The sequence below is a fragment of the Panthera onca genome, chromosome D4 (genome assembly GCF_046562875.1).
Source record: "Panthera onca isolate mPanOnc1 chromosome D4, mPanOnc1 haplotype 2, whole genome shotgun sequence".
In the NCBI taxonomy this organism is placed as follows: Eukaryota; Metazoa; Chordata; class Mammalia; order Carnivora; family Felidae; genus Panthera; species Panthera onca.
In genome coordinates, this window is record NC_138351.1 from 20,243,659 (window position 1) to 20,259,918 (window position 16,260).

At 41.1% G+C, this 16,260-nt stretch overlaps 1 protein-coding gene across 5 annotated transcripts in view; it reads right to left on the reverse strand.

Moving 5' to 3' along the window:
• Positions 1–16,260, reverse strand: part of LOC132663598 (guanine nucleotide-binding protein G(q) subunit alpha) — a 312,825-nt gene that overhangs the window by 194,322 nt on the left and 102,243 nt on the right. For 4 of the 5 annotated variants that reach the window (XM_060610013.3, XM_060610016.3, XM_060610018.3 and 1 more), the window contains exon 2: positions 11,457–11,641. In XM_060610013.3, the coding sequence (XP_060465996.1) occupies positions 11,457–11,641 (185 nt within the window). Of the gene's footprint in view, positions 1–11,456; positions 11,642–11,901; positions 11,939–16,260 lie in introns of those variants that run through there. The other variant, XM_060610015.3, reaches the window with a different exon arrangement.

Sequence of the window (16,260 nt, forward strand, 5' to 3'; positions counted from 1 at the left end):
GGGGCTCGAACTCATGAACCGCGAGATCGTGACCTGAGCTGAAGTCGGACGCTTAACCGACTGCGCCACCCAGGCGCCCCTAAAGAAATGTTCTTAAAGGTACCTTTAATTACAAGCAAATACATTCAGCACTTGTACAACCTTCAGAAGAAAACCAAAGCTGAATGACTTAATCTGTCTGATATTAAACTCAATGCTAAGATTAGTCTTTAAGACAGTATTGACACAAATAAACTAATGAATCAGAATGGACAATTCAGAAACAAACTCATAGACACATTCACTTGATCTGTAACTGAGTGATAGAAACTATATTGCACTTGGTAAAGGATGGTCTTTTCAATACATGAGTTGGGTTAATTAAATATCCATATAAAGAAAATAAAATTTGGGGCACCTAGGTGGCTCAGTCGGTTAAGCTTCCAACTCTTGGTTTCAACTCAGGTCATGATCTCAGTTTGCGAGTTCAAGCCCCATAGCTGTGTGCTGATAGCATGGAGCCTGCATAGGATTTCTCTCTCCCTCTCTCTCTCTGCCTCTCCCTGGCTTGCTCTTTCTCTCAAAAAATAAAAATAAACAAATAAACAAACATTTAAAAAAAAAAAAAGAAAAAGAAAACTTACCCCTGCCTCACATCATACTCTACAGTCCATCTGAATGCAGTTTAGAGCTGAATGTAAACAGCGAAAAACAGCAAACAATGTAGAAGACAAACCAGGAGATTATCTACAAGACTTTAAAGTAGCCAGAAGTTTCTTAAAAAGGATTCAAAAAGCACTAATCAGAAGGGGTTGGGGGGGCGGGGGGGGTGGGGAATGATAAGAACTTCTGTCTAGTGAAGGAACCAAGAGGAAATAAAAAGCAAGCCAAGAAGTGGAGAAGATAACTTGAACACATTTACTCAACAGAAATGTATATCCCTGGGGCACCTGGGTGGTTCAGTCAGTTAAGCTTCCCACTCTTGATTTCAGTTCAGGTCATGATCTCATGGTCCTGAGATCGAATCCTGTGTTGGGCTCTGCACAGGGCATGGAGCCTGCTTAAGATTCTCTGTCTCTGTCTCTGTCTCTTCTTCTGCTCCTCTCTCTCATTTGCACTCTCCCTCTCTCTCAAAAAAAAAAAAAAAAAAAAAAAGAAAGAAAAATATATTTCCTTAATATATAAAAGGCTCCTACAAAATATAAGGAATCAGACAACTCAGCAGATAAAAAAAAGTAAAAAGCATTTTTAAAAAAAAATTTTTTTAACGTTTATTTATTTTTGAGACAGAGAGAGACAGAGCATGAACGGGGGAGGGGCAGAGAGAGGGAGACACAGAATCTGAAACAGGCTCCAGGCTCTGAGCTGTCAGCACAGAGCCCGACGTGGGGCTCGAACTCACGGACCATGAGATCATGACCTGAGCCGAAGTCGACCACTTAACCAACTGAGCCACCCAGGCGCCCCAAGCATTTTTTTAAATAACCAAAGAGCAGGGCGCCTGGGTGGCTCAGTGGGTTAAGCGTCCAACTTCAGCTCAGGTCATGATCTCACAGTTTGTGACTTTCAAGCCCCACGCAGGGCTCTGTGCTGACAGCTCGCAGCCTGGAGCCTGCTTCAGATTGTGTCTCCCTCTCTCTCTACCCCTCCCCCGCTTGTGCTGTCTCTCTCACTCAAAAATAAACATTAAAAAAATTTTTAAATAACCAAATGGCCAACGAACATATGAAAAGGTGCTGAGCATCCCTAGTTATCAAAGAAATACAAACTGAAACAACAACGTGATGCCACTATCTAGCTAATGGATTAAACTAAAATAAAAGGACTAACAATACCAAGAACTGTCAAAGATATGGAACTAGAACTCTCGTGGATGGCTAGTGGGAATGTAAACTGATACAATCGTTCTGGACAATCTTTGGTAGTGTCTACATCCTGAAAATGACCAGATGGATATCTTCTGACTCAGCGATTCCAAATCCTAGGTACTTAGCCTGAAGAAATGCACACCTTTGTTTATCAAAAGACAGGTACAAGAATGTTTATACTGGAATTATTTGCAAGAGCCAGAAACACCCAAACTTATATTAACAATAAGAAATATAAGCAAACTGTGGCATATGGAATATGATACAAGAGTGCTATCCAATACAGAGCCACCAGTCACATGTAAATTTTAACATAAATTAAGAGGCACCTGGGTGGCTCAGTTGCTTAAACCTACCAACTTCGGCTCAGGTCATGATCTCACGGTTCGTGAGTTCGTGCCCCGCGACAGGCTCAGTGCTGACAGCTCAGCGCCTGGAGCCTGCTTCGGATTCTGTGTCTCCTCTCTGCCCCTCGCCCGCTCGTGGTTTCTCTCTCTCTCAAAAATAAATAAATAAATAAAGACAATAAAAAAAAATTAAATATAAATTAATAAGATTAAATAAAAGTTAAGATTCAGTTCCTCAGTCACAGTACCCACATTTCATAGGCTCAGTGGCCACATGTGGAGGGTGGTGGCTACCATATTGTACAGCACGGACATAAAACATTTTCATGAAGCTCTATGGGGCATTGCTATTATACATGCAGAAATGAGAATAAATGAATCACAGTGACAAGTAAAAACATGGGTGAATGCCACAAATGTGGAACAGAAAAAAACAGATACACGGGAGCATAAACCACAAGCTTGCACTCATACATACAAAGTTCAAACACTAACACAACTAATCTACGGTATTAGGAGTCAAGATGGGGGTCACCCTTTAGGAGTTGGGGACACTGACTGGAAGGAAGCATAAGGAAGTGTCTGAGCTTTTGGTCATACTAATCTAGATCAGCAGATGTGGACGCAAGCGTGCTCACAATGGAAAAATACACATGGCTCGATACTGATGATGCGTGTACTTTTCTGAGTGTAAAAATTACAACAACAAAAAAAAAAAAAAAAAAGGAAAGAAAGAGAAAAAAATGCTCAGCCTCAATCTACTTGCTAAACTCCTTCTTTGTTTCAGTCCTCCTCTGATAAAATGGAACTCAAGACACTCATCCTGGATAAATGCTATGGCATGCCTTAGGATTACAGAATAACTGTAGCCAAGAAATAGGGATTTTTAACAAATCTTACATTCATCTTCTATTTTTACATGGCTGTCATGGATATAAAATGAATAAAGAAACAAGGACAGAGTAGGGAGACAAAAAATGTGGCTGGAAAGTATTTGCCAGATATTAAAAGAGAAAAGACCAGGGGCGCCTGGCTGGCTCAGTCAGTTAAGTGTCCAACTTTGGCTCAGGTCGTGATCTCACAGTATGCAGGTTCAGGTCCTGTGTCAGTCTCTCTGCTGTTAGCACAGAGCCCACTTTGGATCTTGTCTCCCCTTCTCTCTGCCCCTCCCGCCCCCCAATAAATATCAATTAAAAACATCTTTAAGAAAAAAAAAAGAGAAAAGACCATATGCAAAGAGATTCTAAAAGCTGAGTACTAGAGAATCAGTGGTGATTCAACTCCCAACAAGAGTCCTACAGAGAAATGAGACAGCTGTAAACCAACCTCAGATCAAGTTGGTAGCAAAAGGTGTCCATATTCCTTTAGGCTCTTTATTAGAAAGAAAACTCTCAGATTTGTAGACACAGGAGTAGAAAGTTTTCCTAGGAGAAGTTGCAGACTGTCTTTGGTGGCCAGCAGCCAACAACCCAATTGAAATTGGGGCACCTGGGTGGCTCAGTTAGTTGGTCGTACAACTTCGGCTCAGGTCACAATTTCGCGGTTTGTGGGTTCAAGCCCTGCGGCGGGCTCTGTGCTAACAGATCAGAGCCTGAAGCCTGCTTCGGATTCTGTGTCTCCCACTCTTCCTGCCTCTCCCCTGGTCACACTCTGTCTCTTTCTCAGACATAAACACGAAAGAAAGAAAGAAAGAAAGAAAGAAAGAAAGAAAGAAAGAAAGAAAGAAAGAAAGAAAGAAAGAAAGACAGAAAGAAAGAAAAAGAAAGGAAGGAAGGAAGGAAAGAAAGAAAGAAGGAGGAGGAAGAAATACTACCACTGACAATATCCCCAATACTTGCATCTGATTTTCACCTTTGAACACCATTTAAAAAGAAAAAAAAAAAAACCTACATAGATGTAAATGTTGTAATTACTTATGAGATTTAGATGTAAAGAAAGCAAAACCCCCATTGGCTAGAGATCACTGTCACTCTGAATCTCTTGTTTATTGGCTTCATTTATTTTATTTATTTGTTTGCTTTTGTAAGTGCTCTGGAATGTACAAAGTTCAAGAAAGGTGGGAGATTTAAATTCTAACAAGTTGGGGCGCCTGGGTGGCTCAGTCGGTTGAGCGTCCGACTTCGGCTCAGGTCACGATCTCGCGGTCCCTGAGTTCGAGCCCCGCGTCGGGCTCTGGGCTGATGGCTCAGAGCCTGGAGCCTGCTTCCGATTCTGTGTCTCCCTCTCTCTCTGCCCCTCCCCCGTTCATGCTCTGTCTCTCTCTGTCTCAAAAATAAATTTAAAAAAAAAAAAAATAAAATAAATAAATAAATAAATAAATAATAACAAGTTAACAACAGCATCATTTCTTTCTCAGAGTTTTGGAATCAGAGAATCAACACAAGAAAAAACCAACTTGGAAAGGATCTCAGAGGGTGTCCAGTCTATCCGGTCTTATTTCAGCAAAACTGCCTTAAAGAATTTCACAGGTTATAAATACATTCTGTTTTTGAACACATCCAGATAAGGGGATTTCTCTACCTTCCTTGCTGTCCCATTTCAATGACTGTCACTCTAAGGAAAGTTCCCTTCAAATACATCCTGAATCCGGCCATGCTGTTTAAGTTATTTTCTGCTTGTTTTATTCTTCTTCTCCTTTTTTTTAATGCTTATTTTTGAGAGAAAGAGAGTGAGCAGGGGAAAGACAGAGAGGGAGAAGAGGACAGAGGGTCCGAAGCGGGCTCCATGCTGACAGCAGACAGCCAATGTGGAGTTCGAACTCATGAATCATGAGATCATGACCTGAGCCGAAGTCAGACGCTCAACCGACTGAGCCACCCAGGCGATCCTTGCTTGTTTGATTCTTAATACAGAAGATTAACAGTGTTCGTCCCCACCCCTCATGCTAATTCATCTTCTAACAACTTGCAAACTCTTTTGATTTATCATCTATATTTTCATATACATTATCTATCTAACCCTTGCAACAATCCTATTATTAGCTGCTGCACTTTATAGACGGGGACATTCAGGCTTAGAGAGTAAAGAAATTTAGGCTTAGGGAAAAAATGTGACAATCCCAAGGTTACTCAGCTATTCAGGGCTTGGGTTCAAACTCAGCTACTTGCATCATATATAACTGTTACTAAGTCACGAACCCCTCAACCTCTCCATGCCCCCATTCTGAACAAGCCCAGAGTAAGAAGCTGTCCTTTAAAACAGGCTTAGCAAATGCCGAGCAAAACTGGAGGGTTTTCTTGCACAGAGAATCCACGTGTCATTTTATTTTCTAAACTGGCAGGGTGATGTTGCAGTGGGTAATTGTGATTTGTGCCAACATCATTCTCTTCTCTTAGTAACTGTACCCTGACTTCCTTCAGGAACTGTCAATCAAATTGCCCAGCCTTGTCCAAAAAGCTAGCACAGAATCCAGGCCAGACCTCTCAGGCAAGTTTCCCCAGATACCCGATCCTCGAGTGGAGTAAAAGAAGAATGAAAATGGTCAGAGTTCATCTGTGTCACAGAGGGGTTCCCTAGACCTGCCCTGGCTTCCAGGAACTAGCCACTTCTCCACACTTCTCCACGCTTCTCCACGCTTCTCCACTTCTCCACGCTTCTCGGGGTCACCTCCTGTTCTTGTTAAGCCCTTCTTAACTTAGCCAGGGTTCTCTGTTGCTTATAAGCACAGAACACTGACTGATACAACTCTTTAGAGAAACATGAAAATACTTACTTAGTAAGTTCTGCTTTAATTATGTGCTTATTCTGGTGACAAATATGAAAATGAAATCAGTCTCTGAGCATTTGGTAAACTAAGAAAATTCCTTCATGTTGAAAAAGGGAGTCTGGGAATTTTTGTTCAACTGATCAAAAGGAGCAGTAAGTTAGCAAGTCCTCCAGAATTCTGGCTACGTTTTTCTTCTGAAACATGGCTTCTGGGATCTTAGATTTCTCAGGAAGTGCAGAAAATTCAGAAAGCTGTGCAAGTGTTTAATGAGGCACTCTCCTGGTGAAAAGTCCTTTCTTAGAGGGAGGACAGAGATGCCGTAGTAACATGTATTCTCAGTGGCACTCATTGGCCAGGAAAAAGGGAAACGGGTGTCAGGCCTGCAAACTCCTGGCTAGTCAATTTGGTGCCGAGTGAGGCCCAGTCATCTGGGACTTCCAAGTCTAAAAGCAGAAACTAAAAGAAAAGGTGACAGTGTCTGACTTCGACTCAACAGTCTTGAATTCATCGCATGAAGAAGCATTGCATTACATTCTATTCTCCTCCGGGGACCAGACAAAAGAGCAAAGTCTATGAGTCCTCTGAAATTGCCCTAAGAATAGCTTGATTTCAAAATTCTCAGAAACTATCCAGAAACAAGGATACCAGGATCTGCTAATCTGGGGTCATTTACTCCATGAAAAAAAAAAGCTCTCACAACATTGGGCACATGATGCAGAGACAACGAATTACAAAACAAGAGGTCTGTTTACTGTGACATCATTTGCAATCCGAGGAAATAAAGCACGTGCATATAAAATATCAACAGGGCGATGCAGGAACTGCCAGATAAAGATAATAAATACATAAAAATCACGGGTCAATACCTGACCTATTTCCCACACTGTAATTCAAGGGAGTTCTTAGCCATGTGAGCACAGAAACTTTTTTTTTCTTCATCTCTCCTTTTTTACAAAGAGCTGATTTCAACACCCAAACAACGAATAATCAGAAGAATACGTCTGTTTAAGAGAGGAAACTGTAAGGTAATACTGATGGACATTCTCCCTTTTGGACAGTAAAAAATGATGGACGATGGCGCACCTGGGTGGTTCAACTGGTTGAGCATCAGACTCTTGGTTTCCGCTCAGGTCATGATCCCAGGGTCATGGGATCGAGCCCTGTGTCAGGCTCCAAGCTGAGCGTGGAGCCTGCTTAAGATTCTCTCTCTCTCTCTCTCTCTCTCTCTATCTTTCTCTCTCTCTGCCCTGCCTCTATCTTTCCCTCTGTCCTGCCCCTGCTCATGGACATGCTGGTTCTCTCTCTCTCTAAAATAAAAAATAAAATAAATATCAATTTAAAAATGACAGAGGAACCTCATAGAATGCCTTGCACCTAGTGGAGGCTTAAATGTATCTTTTGATTTGACTGAGCAACAAATATTTAATCCCTTTTAACATCAGCTATCCACAGTTGTGTTTAGGGATATGGCAAAGTAATATTTAGGAGTAAACAAACCCTAGCTCACAGTATAGTGAGAAGTCGTCTTCGGACCTGTTCTCTCACTTGGGCAGAGCCCAAGCGGCTCACCTGTAAACGTTACTCACTTGGCAGAGAAAATTCAAGAATGGGATAGCAGATACTCAGAGAAGAACTGATCTTTATTTTTGGTAAAAGTGTGCAATTTATTACAGGCTACTCCAGAGCTAGCCAATCCCTGGATTGTTAAGTTCTACAAAAAGGCGTGGGTTGCTACACCACCATCTAGGGCAGAGACCATGGCCTGGACTCCCCATGACCACTGCACCAGCCCCCCAGCTAACTGGAGGGACTCTCAATTCAGTGTAGTAACACTTACGCAGGAGCCAGAGAAATTCCAGTATTCTGCTGTGGTGTTCTCATTGCTGGAACCAATTTCACAGCAAACAAAACTGTGACAATTTCCCAGTTAAGAACACGCCATACTATTTGTAAGCTACGTTTTGCTTTATAAAATACATGAACTCAGAGGCAAGTACAGAGTCAGGCAAGTACACAGTTAGCAAGTTTTTGTTTCTCTTTATGCTACTACCAAACACTGTGGCCAACATGGACATAGATGCAAAGAAGCCTTTATAAAAACTATGTTTTTTAAGTCTTTAGTGTCACAAAATAATATAAGTCACAGCGCATTTCTTCCAAGTAATTGCTAATAACCTGCACACCAAATCTCTCAACTATTAAACAGAGAGCATATTGTAACCAGAAACCTCTGTAGAAAATTCTAAGCAAAACATATTATTATTAAATGGGTGTCATAAACACAAGAAAATAAAATTCAAACTTCTAAGCCTAGATTCAAAACCTTTCAGAAACACATTCTAAACCAGTTTGATTTTACTTTCCAGTTCTCCTAAAAATTCTGTTCAAGTTAAATTGGCCAACACAGTCACATTCCTTTTTCTCAACATTTATCCCTGCCATCCCTCCGCCCCAAAGTGCCTCTCCTTCAGCTACCCCCTTGACTCTTTCTGAATTGTAAATTTCTGCCCAGCCCTAATGAAACTTCTCTGCGTCCCTGAAAGCACAGTTTTTATTCGCTTTTGCACATAAAATCATTTCAACAGCTATGTGCTGATCTGAATAACGATTTTTACAACTCGGGGGCAGAAGAGGAAGCTTTCAGTGGTCTAATGTTATAATGATTTGCCTGTTCATAAAACAGGGTTGTTTTGAGCCTTTACTACACACAAGGTACAACACCAGGGTCAGTGAAGAATGCTGAGGTGCAACGGATACATCCTCTGCCTTCAAGGAGCTTGGAGTCTAGTGGGGAAAATAAGATCAACACCCAAGTCATCATAAGAATACAAACTAGACAATTATAAACACTCCTCTACGGCTTCTGCTAAAGGAGGGTGGGATTACTTACCCAATGGAAGGGGGGAGGTGTGCAGAGAAGGACTCTAGGAGGATGTAGCAGCTGGATGCAACAGAAAGAAGACTTTAGGTCCTTAGTAAGCATTGACAAAGGCAAGGAGGGGCAGAGCTTGGAAGTAAGGAGTGATGCTTCAGAATATGTGTATGTTGTAGAGAAAATGGAACGAGTGGGTAAGTAATTTATATTACAAATTAAAGGGGATTCCACATACTGAGAAATTCAGAGGTCAGCACACACTCATGTCATTGTATCAGGCAGTATGTGAAATAACCAAGAGAGGGCAGAAGATTCCATAGGGTAATTATGATATCTGAGAAAAATCGTAACATTTTAACTTTTTATGATATTGCTTTTCCACCGAATGGTGTTCATCACAGTAAATTCTACTTAACTAGAACTGATACAAAGACTTCACATGCTCTTAAATATTCTTTATTGTGTTATACGAATAAAGCATACATCCCACTCTGTCTTCTATACCTCTACATGATGGTACAATAAATGATCTTCAAACGAAAAGCTACCATCAAAGCAAGATCCTGAAACATTCTTCTGGAATATCCAAGAAACGTGATTTTTCTGCATCAGTAAGAGAGACTGCGTTACATTATACAGTGTAAACTGGCAATACGTTATATATATAACACATATTGCCAGTTATCCACATAGACACATCTGACCCTTAAAAAACACAGGTTTGGGGGCACCTGGGTGGCTCAGCCGGCTGGGCATCCGACTTCAGCCCAGGTCATGATTTCGCAGTCCGTGAGTTCAAGCCCCACGTAGAGCTCTGTGCTGACAACTCAGAGCCTGGAGGCTGCTTCAGATTCTGTCTCCCCCCCTCGCTGCCCCTCCCCGACTTGCACTCTTTCTCTCTCAAATAAATAAATAAATAAATAAATAAATAAATAAATAAATAATAAAAAATTAAAAAAACAAAAAAAACACACAGGTTTGAACCCTGCAGGTGCATTTATACATGGATTTTTCTGATATAGTACAGTACTATAAATGTATTTTCTCTTCCTTGTGATTTTCTGAATAACATTTTCTTTTCTCTAGCTTGCTTTTTTGTAACAATACAGTGTATAAAACGTATAACACACAAAGTATGTGTTAATCAACTGTTTATGTTATCAGTAAGGCTTCTAGTCAACAGTAAGCTAGTAAGTTTTGGAGGAACCAAAAGCTATACGTGGATTTTTGACCACATGGGGGATCAGCACCCCTAATGCCCACATTGTTCGAGGGTCAACCGTACATCATAGCACACGTGTGGTAACTCAGCCAGAATTCATCAGATCATGATATTATCAACTAATTGTGGATTGGGACAGTCACTGGTATTAAAGGCAGTTCCTTCAACAGAATTTCCTCCCACTGCAACAAAACCAGTGTGCCACTCTTTCAGAAATTCACTACACTGAGATTTCTTAGTGGGGAAAAACAGCCTTGATCCTTCTACATGTAGACTGGTTAGATATCCAGGCAGCCTCATGTGGTTCAAGCAAACACGCTCCCAGGCTCATAAAGCTGCCCAGATCTTTTTCACTCTCGAGGGTTCTTTGTGGAGGGCCTCTCTGCTATTTGTGGACACGCTCTCTTGTTGCCCTCGGCAAACTAAGGGCGAGAGCATCAGTTACATCAGAAACAGCCAGTTGATTTCAAGGAAACATCCAAGAAAAATAAATGCCTGATTTTAAGATGATGTGTATAGTTAGGAGCTTCTCAATGGTAACAGAAGTGAAGGTACACAGCACTGCTTTATTTTACCTATGATTCACTTTGAGTTAAATCCTAGTGTATGAGTCACAGCGGGCATGCCAGCTTCTTGCTGTTACATATTGATCCGGGTGTATGGAACCATTTCTAAGAGTAGATTCTCCAGAGTACTGAGGGAGAGTGGAAGTTCTGATGAAGCCCTAAAGCAAGTGTAGGTACAAATTTAGTGCTCTGTCAACACAAGGCGAGGCTTTACCAGCTTACGATAAAATCAACACCTCCAAGCCCTGAAAAAATTTGTTGGTTTTTTTTTTTTCCTAACCCCTTCTCCAGTGACGTTAGAAGTTTGCATTACTTGAACACAATTGCAGGGAAACGTGTTTGAAAGGTTATTGGAAGTGACAGATGGGCCTATTTTGAAATAAAATTAAGCCTGTGGCACTACTGAAAGGAAGTCACGAAATCCAAAATTAAACCGGACAGAATGCTCTTAAGCTGTTTTTGTTCTTTTTTTTTTTTTTTTTTTTTTTTTTTTTGCCAAGGAAGCACAAAGAGTGGGAGGTTGAAACAAGGCTTCTGCCTCTTCTCTGAATTCACTCACCTTGGTCAATTTGTCTTGAACTCACAAACTGTCTTCTTAATGTAGTGTGGCGTCCCCTAAGTTTTATACCTCCATCTGTTTACCATTGAACATCCAAATAATGTCTTTCATCGGTATCGCTAAGAACACAACTCTAATTGTGCATAGATGTGACTTTAAAGATTTAAGGGAAAAAAAAAACTATAAGGAACGTATTGAACCATTAAAAGTCCCATTTAAGATGAGATGAAAAACAGGCACTTCAAAACCCACCCACTGCACATCCCAGACCTGTGAAGGGTGCCTGCACACCGTGGACGGCTACGCCAGCGATCCCGTGCGGATCCACGCCTACCTTATTGTGCTCGTACTTGTAGGGGATCTTGAGCGTGTCCATGGCTCTGATCATAGCCTGCATGGCCGTGAAGATGTTCTGATACACCAGCTTGGTGAAGCCCCTTTTGTCTTCATCAGAGTAGCCTGACCCATGGATGATTCTCATCTGCTTGATAAACGTACTCTTGCCGCTCTCTCCTGTCCCTGAAAGATGGACAACAGCAAAAGACGTCGTCAGACCATGACACCTTCTCAGTTTCCCAGACAACGAAACCAGACAGGGCGGCTTGGACGTGGCATCCCCAAACAGCCTGCTGGAGGGGCATCCCGGGAGGGCACATCACTAGGGGTAGAAAGGCCACCTGTAGAGAACACTCAGCAAAACTGCAGGGATGAGGGTCCATTTCAGGGGCAGATGAGCTTAAACAAAACAAAACGAACCAACAAACAAAAAACCCTGTCACCTTTTTGTAAGCCACCCAGCATGGAATTTTGATAGTGTATTTGTAACCACATATCTTATGGCAAACACAACGAAATCAGCATCTTTTGAAGAGAATAAACACTTGATAAAGCTCTCTTCCCTGGAGAATATCTGCAAGACTGTCAGGAGGCTGGGCTGCTAGGCAGGATCTGGATCTGGAAATGACAATGCGCTTACATAAATGCCGTTTGTAGGAAGGAAAAACGCCTAGAAAGTTCTACACATTTTCTTTCATTTTAAAATGAAGTGTGTGTGTATATATACATATATATGTGCTGTATATATGTGTGTGTGTATATGTATCATATATTTTTGATATATATCACATATATATGATATATATATCACATATATACCATATACCATATATATGATATGTATATATCACATATATACCATATACCATATATATATGATATGTATATATCACATATATACCACATATGTGATATATATATAGAGATATATATATAGATATATCTATATATATATATAAAAGCATCAACTGTATCAGTGGCAGTTATCCCAAGGAATCACCTAATTCCGAGAAGTCACAGTGACACTCCTTCTGTCTGCTCATTCTTGACTGATAAATAACATGATATAGAAATTTACTGTTACTGGATTTTTCTCTTCTGTGCTCTTATTTTTCTCTTTTTCAACATCTATTTTCTGTTAGTGTAAGCCTGAGGGCAATCCTTTCAAAGCTACCAATGACCATGGAAGGAAGAAGACAGAAAGATGAGATCATGTCACTGAATAACACTCTATTTCTTCCACAACTTATCCAACACTACGACTCTAAAAACTTCCTTTCTCCAAATGTAGGTGGCTTCTTTCCTATGTCACTTCATTTCTGAATATTTCTCACTCACTTTCCGGCTTCCTTGAGATTTCCAAAAAACAAACGTCTCTGTCTTCCCCTAACAGTGTAGAAAAACACTGAAAGTACCTATTTGCACATTACATTTGGAAGAATATAATATTAAAACACAGGATGACAGGGGCATCCTCATTGCCACTTGCTACCTACAAGGTGCTTACAAAAACAAGAAAAGAGAAAAGGAAAACTAAAACTAGGAATACAGCAGCTGTCCCAATTTCATTTTGTTTCTCTGGTGGTTGGATTTCATTATTATCTTTATAAACAATCAAGAAAAATTCAAATGAGTATTACGGTTTTCATAGAAGCACTCTTAAATGACTGCAGATGTCCGCGTAAACGCAGAAGCCTCGCACGGTTACGACGGAAGATGATTTCTAGCCCCGAGGTTCTGGGTCAACAACTCCTTTATCATTTTCAGATGACTCTTAATCAGCACTCTGGACTCCTCCAACTACAAAGTTAACACTACAATGTGAATGCCTCAACCCATTTTAAGGAGCTTCACCGGAAGAGTTTAAAAGGGCTATTTTACAATTCCAACCTTGAATACTGGGGGAAAAAACCCCAAAGCATCTAAAAAGTAGCACCTCTTGGTAGAAAAAGAACTACAGAATTGTTTCTCATTACCGATTAACAACTTATTTAAAAAAAAAAAAAAAAAAACCTGATATCTTTACTCTCCCAAGCAATTCAAAGTACACGAGAAAAAAATCCAGCTTGCCTCTGTTTATTATCCTTATCCACGGGACAATGGCTTGCTGTGAGGGCCCAACCATAGGTGTAATCATCAAATCAGAATCCCCGCTAGTTTTTTCCACAACAAAAACAAGAAGAAATCTTAATTTGTGAGGTTAATGACACGAGAAGGAAAGAGAATCAGGCAACAGGTCCCCTTCCTCCTGGCTTTCTGTGCAGCTTTTATATATTCATTTGGTGAGTAGAAAATACAAAATATAAAAATAAATGTAAAAAGATATAAAAATACGAAAGCAGCAGACAATAAGCTGCACTGGCTTGTGTTTCCACAAAGTCTTGCTGGGCAGGAGCAGTCCATGCTTGGCACCTCTTTGGATCTAGTCACCTGGGCATCACACTAATGAACTCAATGAGATCAAACTAACGAGATCACACTAATGAGATCAAACAGAGGCAGAGCGCGGGACCAGTGAATGAATGGGGGGCACGTAAACAGGAAAGAAAAAAGCATCCAAAAACCAACTCCACATTAAGATATTAAGATTCCTAATGCCCCAGATATGTCCAGGGATCCTCTCTCGCCATTTGCGTGTCTTGCTCCACGCCCCAGGAGGCTGGCCCAAAAGGATTTCACGTCAACAGCTCCCTTACCCTCCATCTTTTTCTTGGGTTTAGTTCACGGAAGATACAAGGAGACCAGAGAGTAGGAAAATGAGGAAGGGGAATTTCCTACAGCTCACTCCCTACAAGGGCACCAGAGGCACGTTGTGTCTCCTTCAAAAGGCCACAGGTCCCGCTGGGTGTCTGCTCCCATACAGCTACCCTCTCTTGGTTCTTGTGACTGCTCTCTCCCCTTGCCGGACTGCTACTTGCCCCTATGACCTGGTCCCTTTATAGAACTCCCCTCAGCCACCCAGCTGGAGTGCACCACAGGTTTCCTACTGGGACCCTGACTGGTACAAATGCCACAGGGAAGCAGGGGAAGCTTGGTAAGATGAAAGATGGTCGTTTCTCTATAAATTTTACTCACAAGGCAGTCTCTAGTCCATAAAAAGCTTACTAGCCACTATTTCACTCTGACAGCATTCTCCCAGAGGCCAACCATGATGAAGAAATGCTACAGCCCAATTCTACCTGAAAGTCCTAATAAACACAGTACTGGCCACCCACCCCCACAGTGTGTACACGTGCAAAACAAACACACTCCAAGACCAGCCTCCAATAGAGAGGGGAAATCATGGCCTCTACCTCCTGAATACCCTCTCTCATAAAGGAAATCAAAAGAAATTTGTGTTCAACCCTTAATACTTTGCCAAGCACTTTGAAATACACTGTCATTTCATCTTCTCAAAAATCTGTGAGACAGACATCCTTCTCCTCATTTCACAGAAAAGAAAAGGCCTTAGAGAGGCGAGGCAGTGGGCAGAGACGACCCGGCTACTAATGGGCAACGTGCAGGTTCAACCCAGCCCTTAGCTGCCCAGTTTGGGTTTGTCACTATTTTTTTTTTTTAATTTTGTAACGTTTATTTATTTTTGAGAGAGAGAGACAGAGCATGAATGGGGGAGGGGCAGAGAGAGAGGGAGACACAGAATCGGAAGCAGGCTCCAGGCTCTGAGCCATCAGCCCAGAGCCTGACGCAGGGCTGGAACTCACGGACCGTGAGATCGTGACCTGAGCTGAAGTCGGACGCTTAACCTACTGAGCCACCCAGGCACCCCTGGGTTTGTCACTATTTTAATAGTCACGCCTGCCCTAAATCCAGGATAATTAGCTTCCACTGCCCACTGTATAAAAATATCTTCTGATGGCTTTGACTTCACCCAACTTTTATCCATCTAATCTAATTTTGAGTTTCTGAATACTACTTCAATTAGCAGGGATCCATATTGAATCTGGTGCCATCTTCCAATTGACTGGCCACTCATGAACTTAATGCTCATCCTTTGATGTTACTATATAAATGCAGCAAATTCAAGGCGAAGGCAAAGCTTCACGTAAGAGGAAGTCTGAGTGATTTTCAAACGCTGTAGGTTGAAGATAAAAGTAGTCAACTGACACATCGTTCTTTTCTAACAATGGATTTAGCCCAAAAAAGGTAAATGGACTGACACCTCAACCAAGCAATTTAGCTACTTTGTTCCAAGAGTTCTATCATGGAGACAAATGAAATACTATTCTTAACAAATGTGCAAGCCAAATATGTTGTTCTCCTATTTTTATAGACTTAAACAACATTCTCAGGATTTGAAATGGACATTTTGACAATCTACTCATGATTAATATCAAAAAACAATATTTGGTACAATTAAAAAAACAGCTATTCCTTAATTATATAAAATGGTGTTGTTTCCTAAAGCCACATGAAAAGTTCGATGAGAGACTTTGTAATTCTTTATGTCTGAATGAAAGAAATTAGACTTTTGAAAGAATGAAAGGAAGTAGATTCTTGTGAATCCAGCGATGGCTAATCTCTTTGCATAGCACAGGGCATAAGTAACTCTTGACCTATCTCAAGAAATACAAATCTACTGTTTCCAAAGCCATTGATAAAATCTAGCAATGAGCCCTTACATGAAAGTGCAGGTGGGAAAGGCTCTCATTTTTGCTGATTTAGCTATAACTCCAATCATGTCATGGAGTAACCATGACAAGCACGTCAATACATACAACGGTGCTCATCCCACAAAACTGTTTTTTTTCTTGGAATGGTCTCCATAAATACAGCTAAAAATTTTCCCTGGAAAAGCTGTTTCA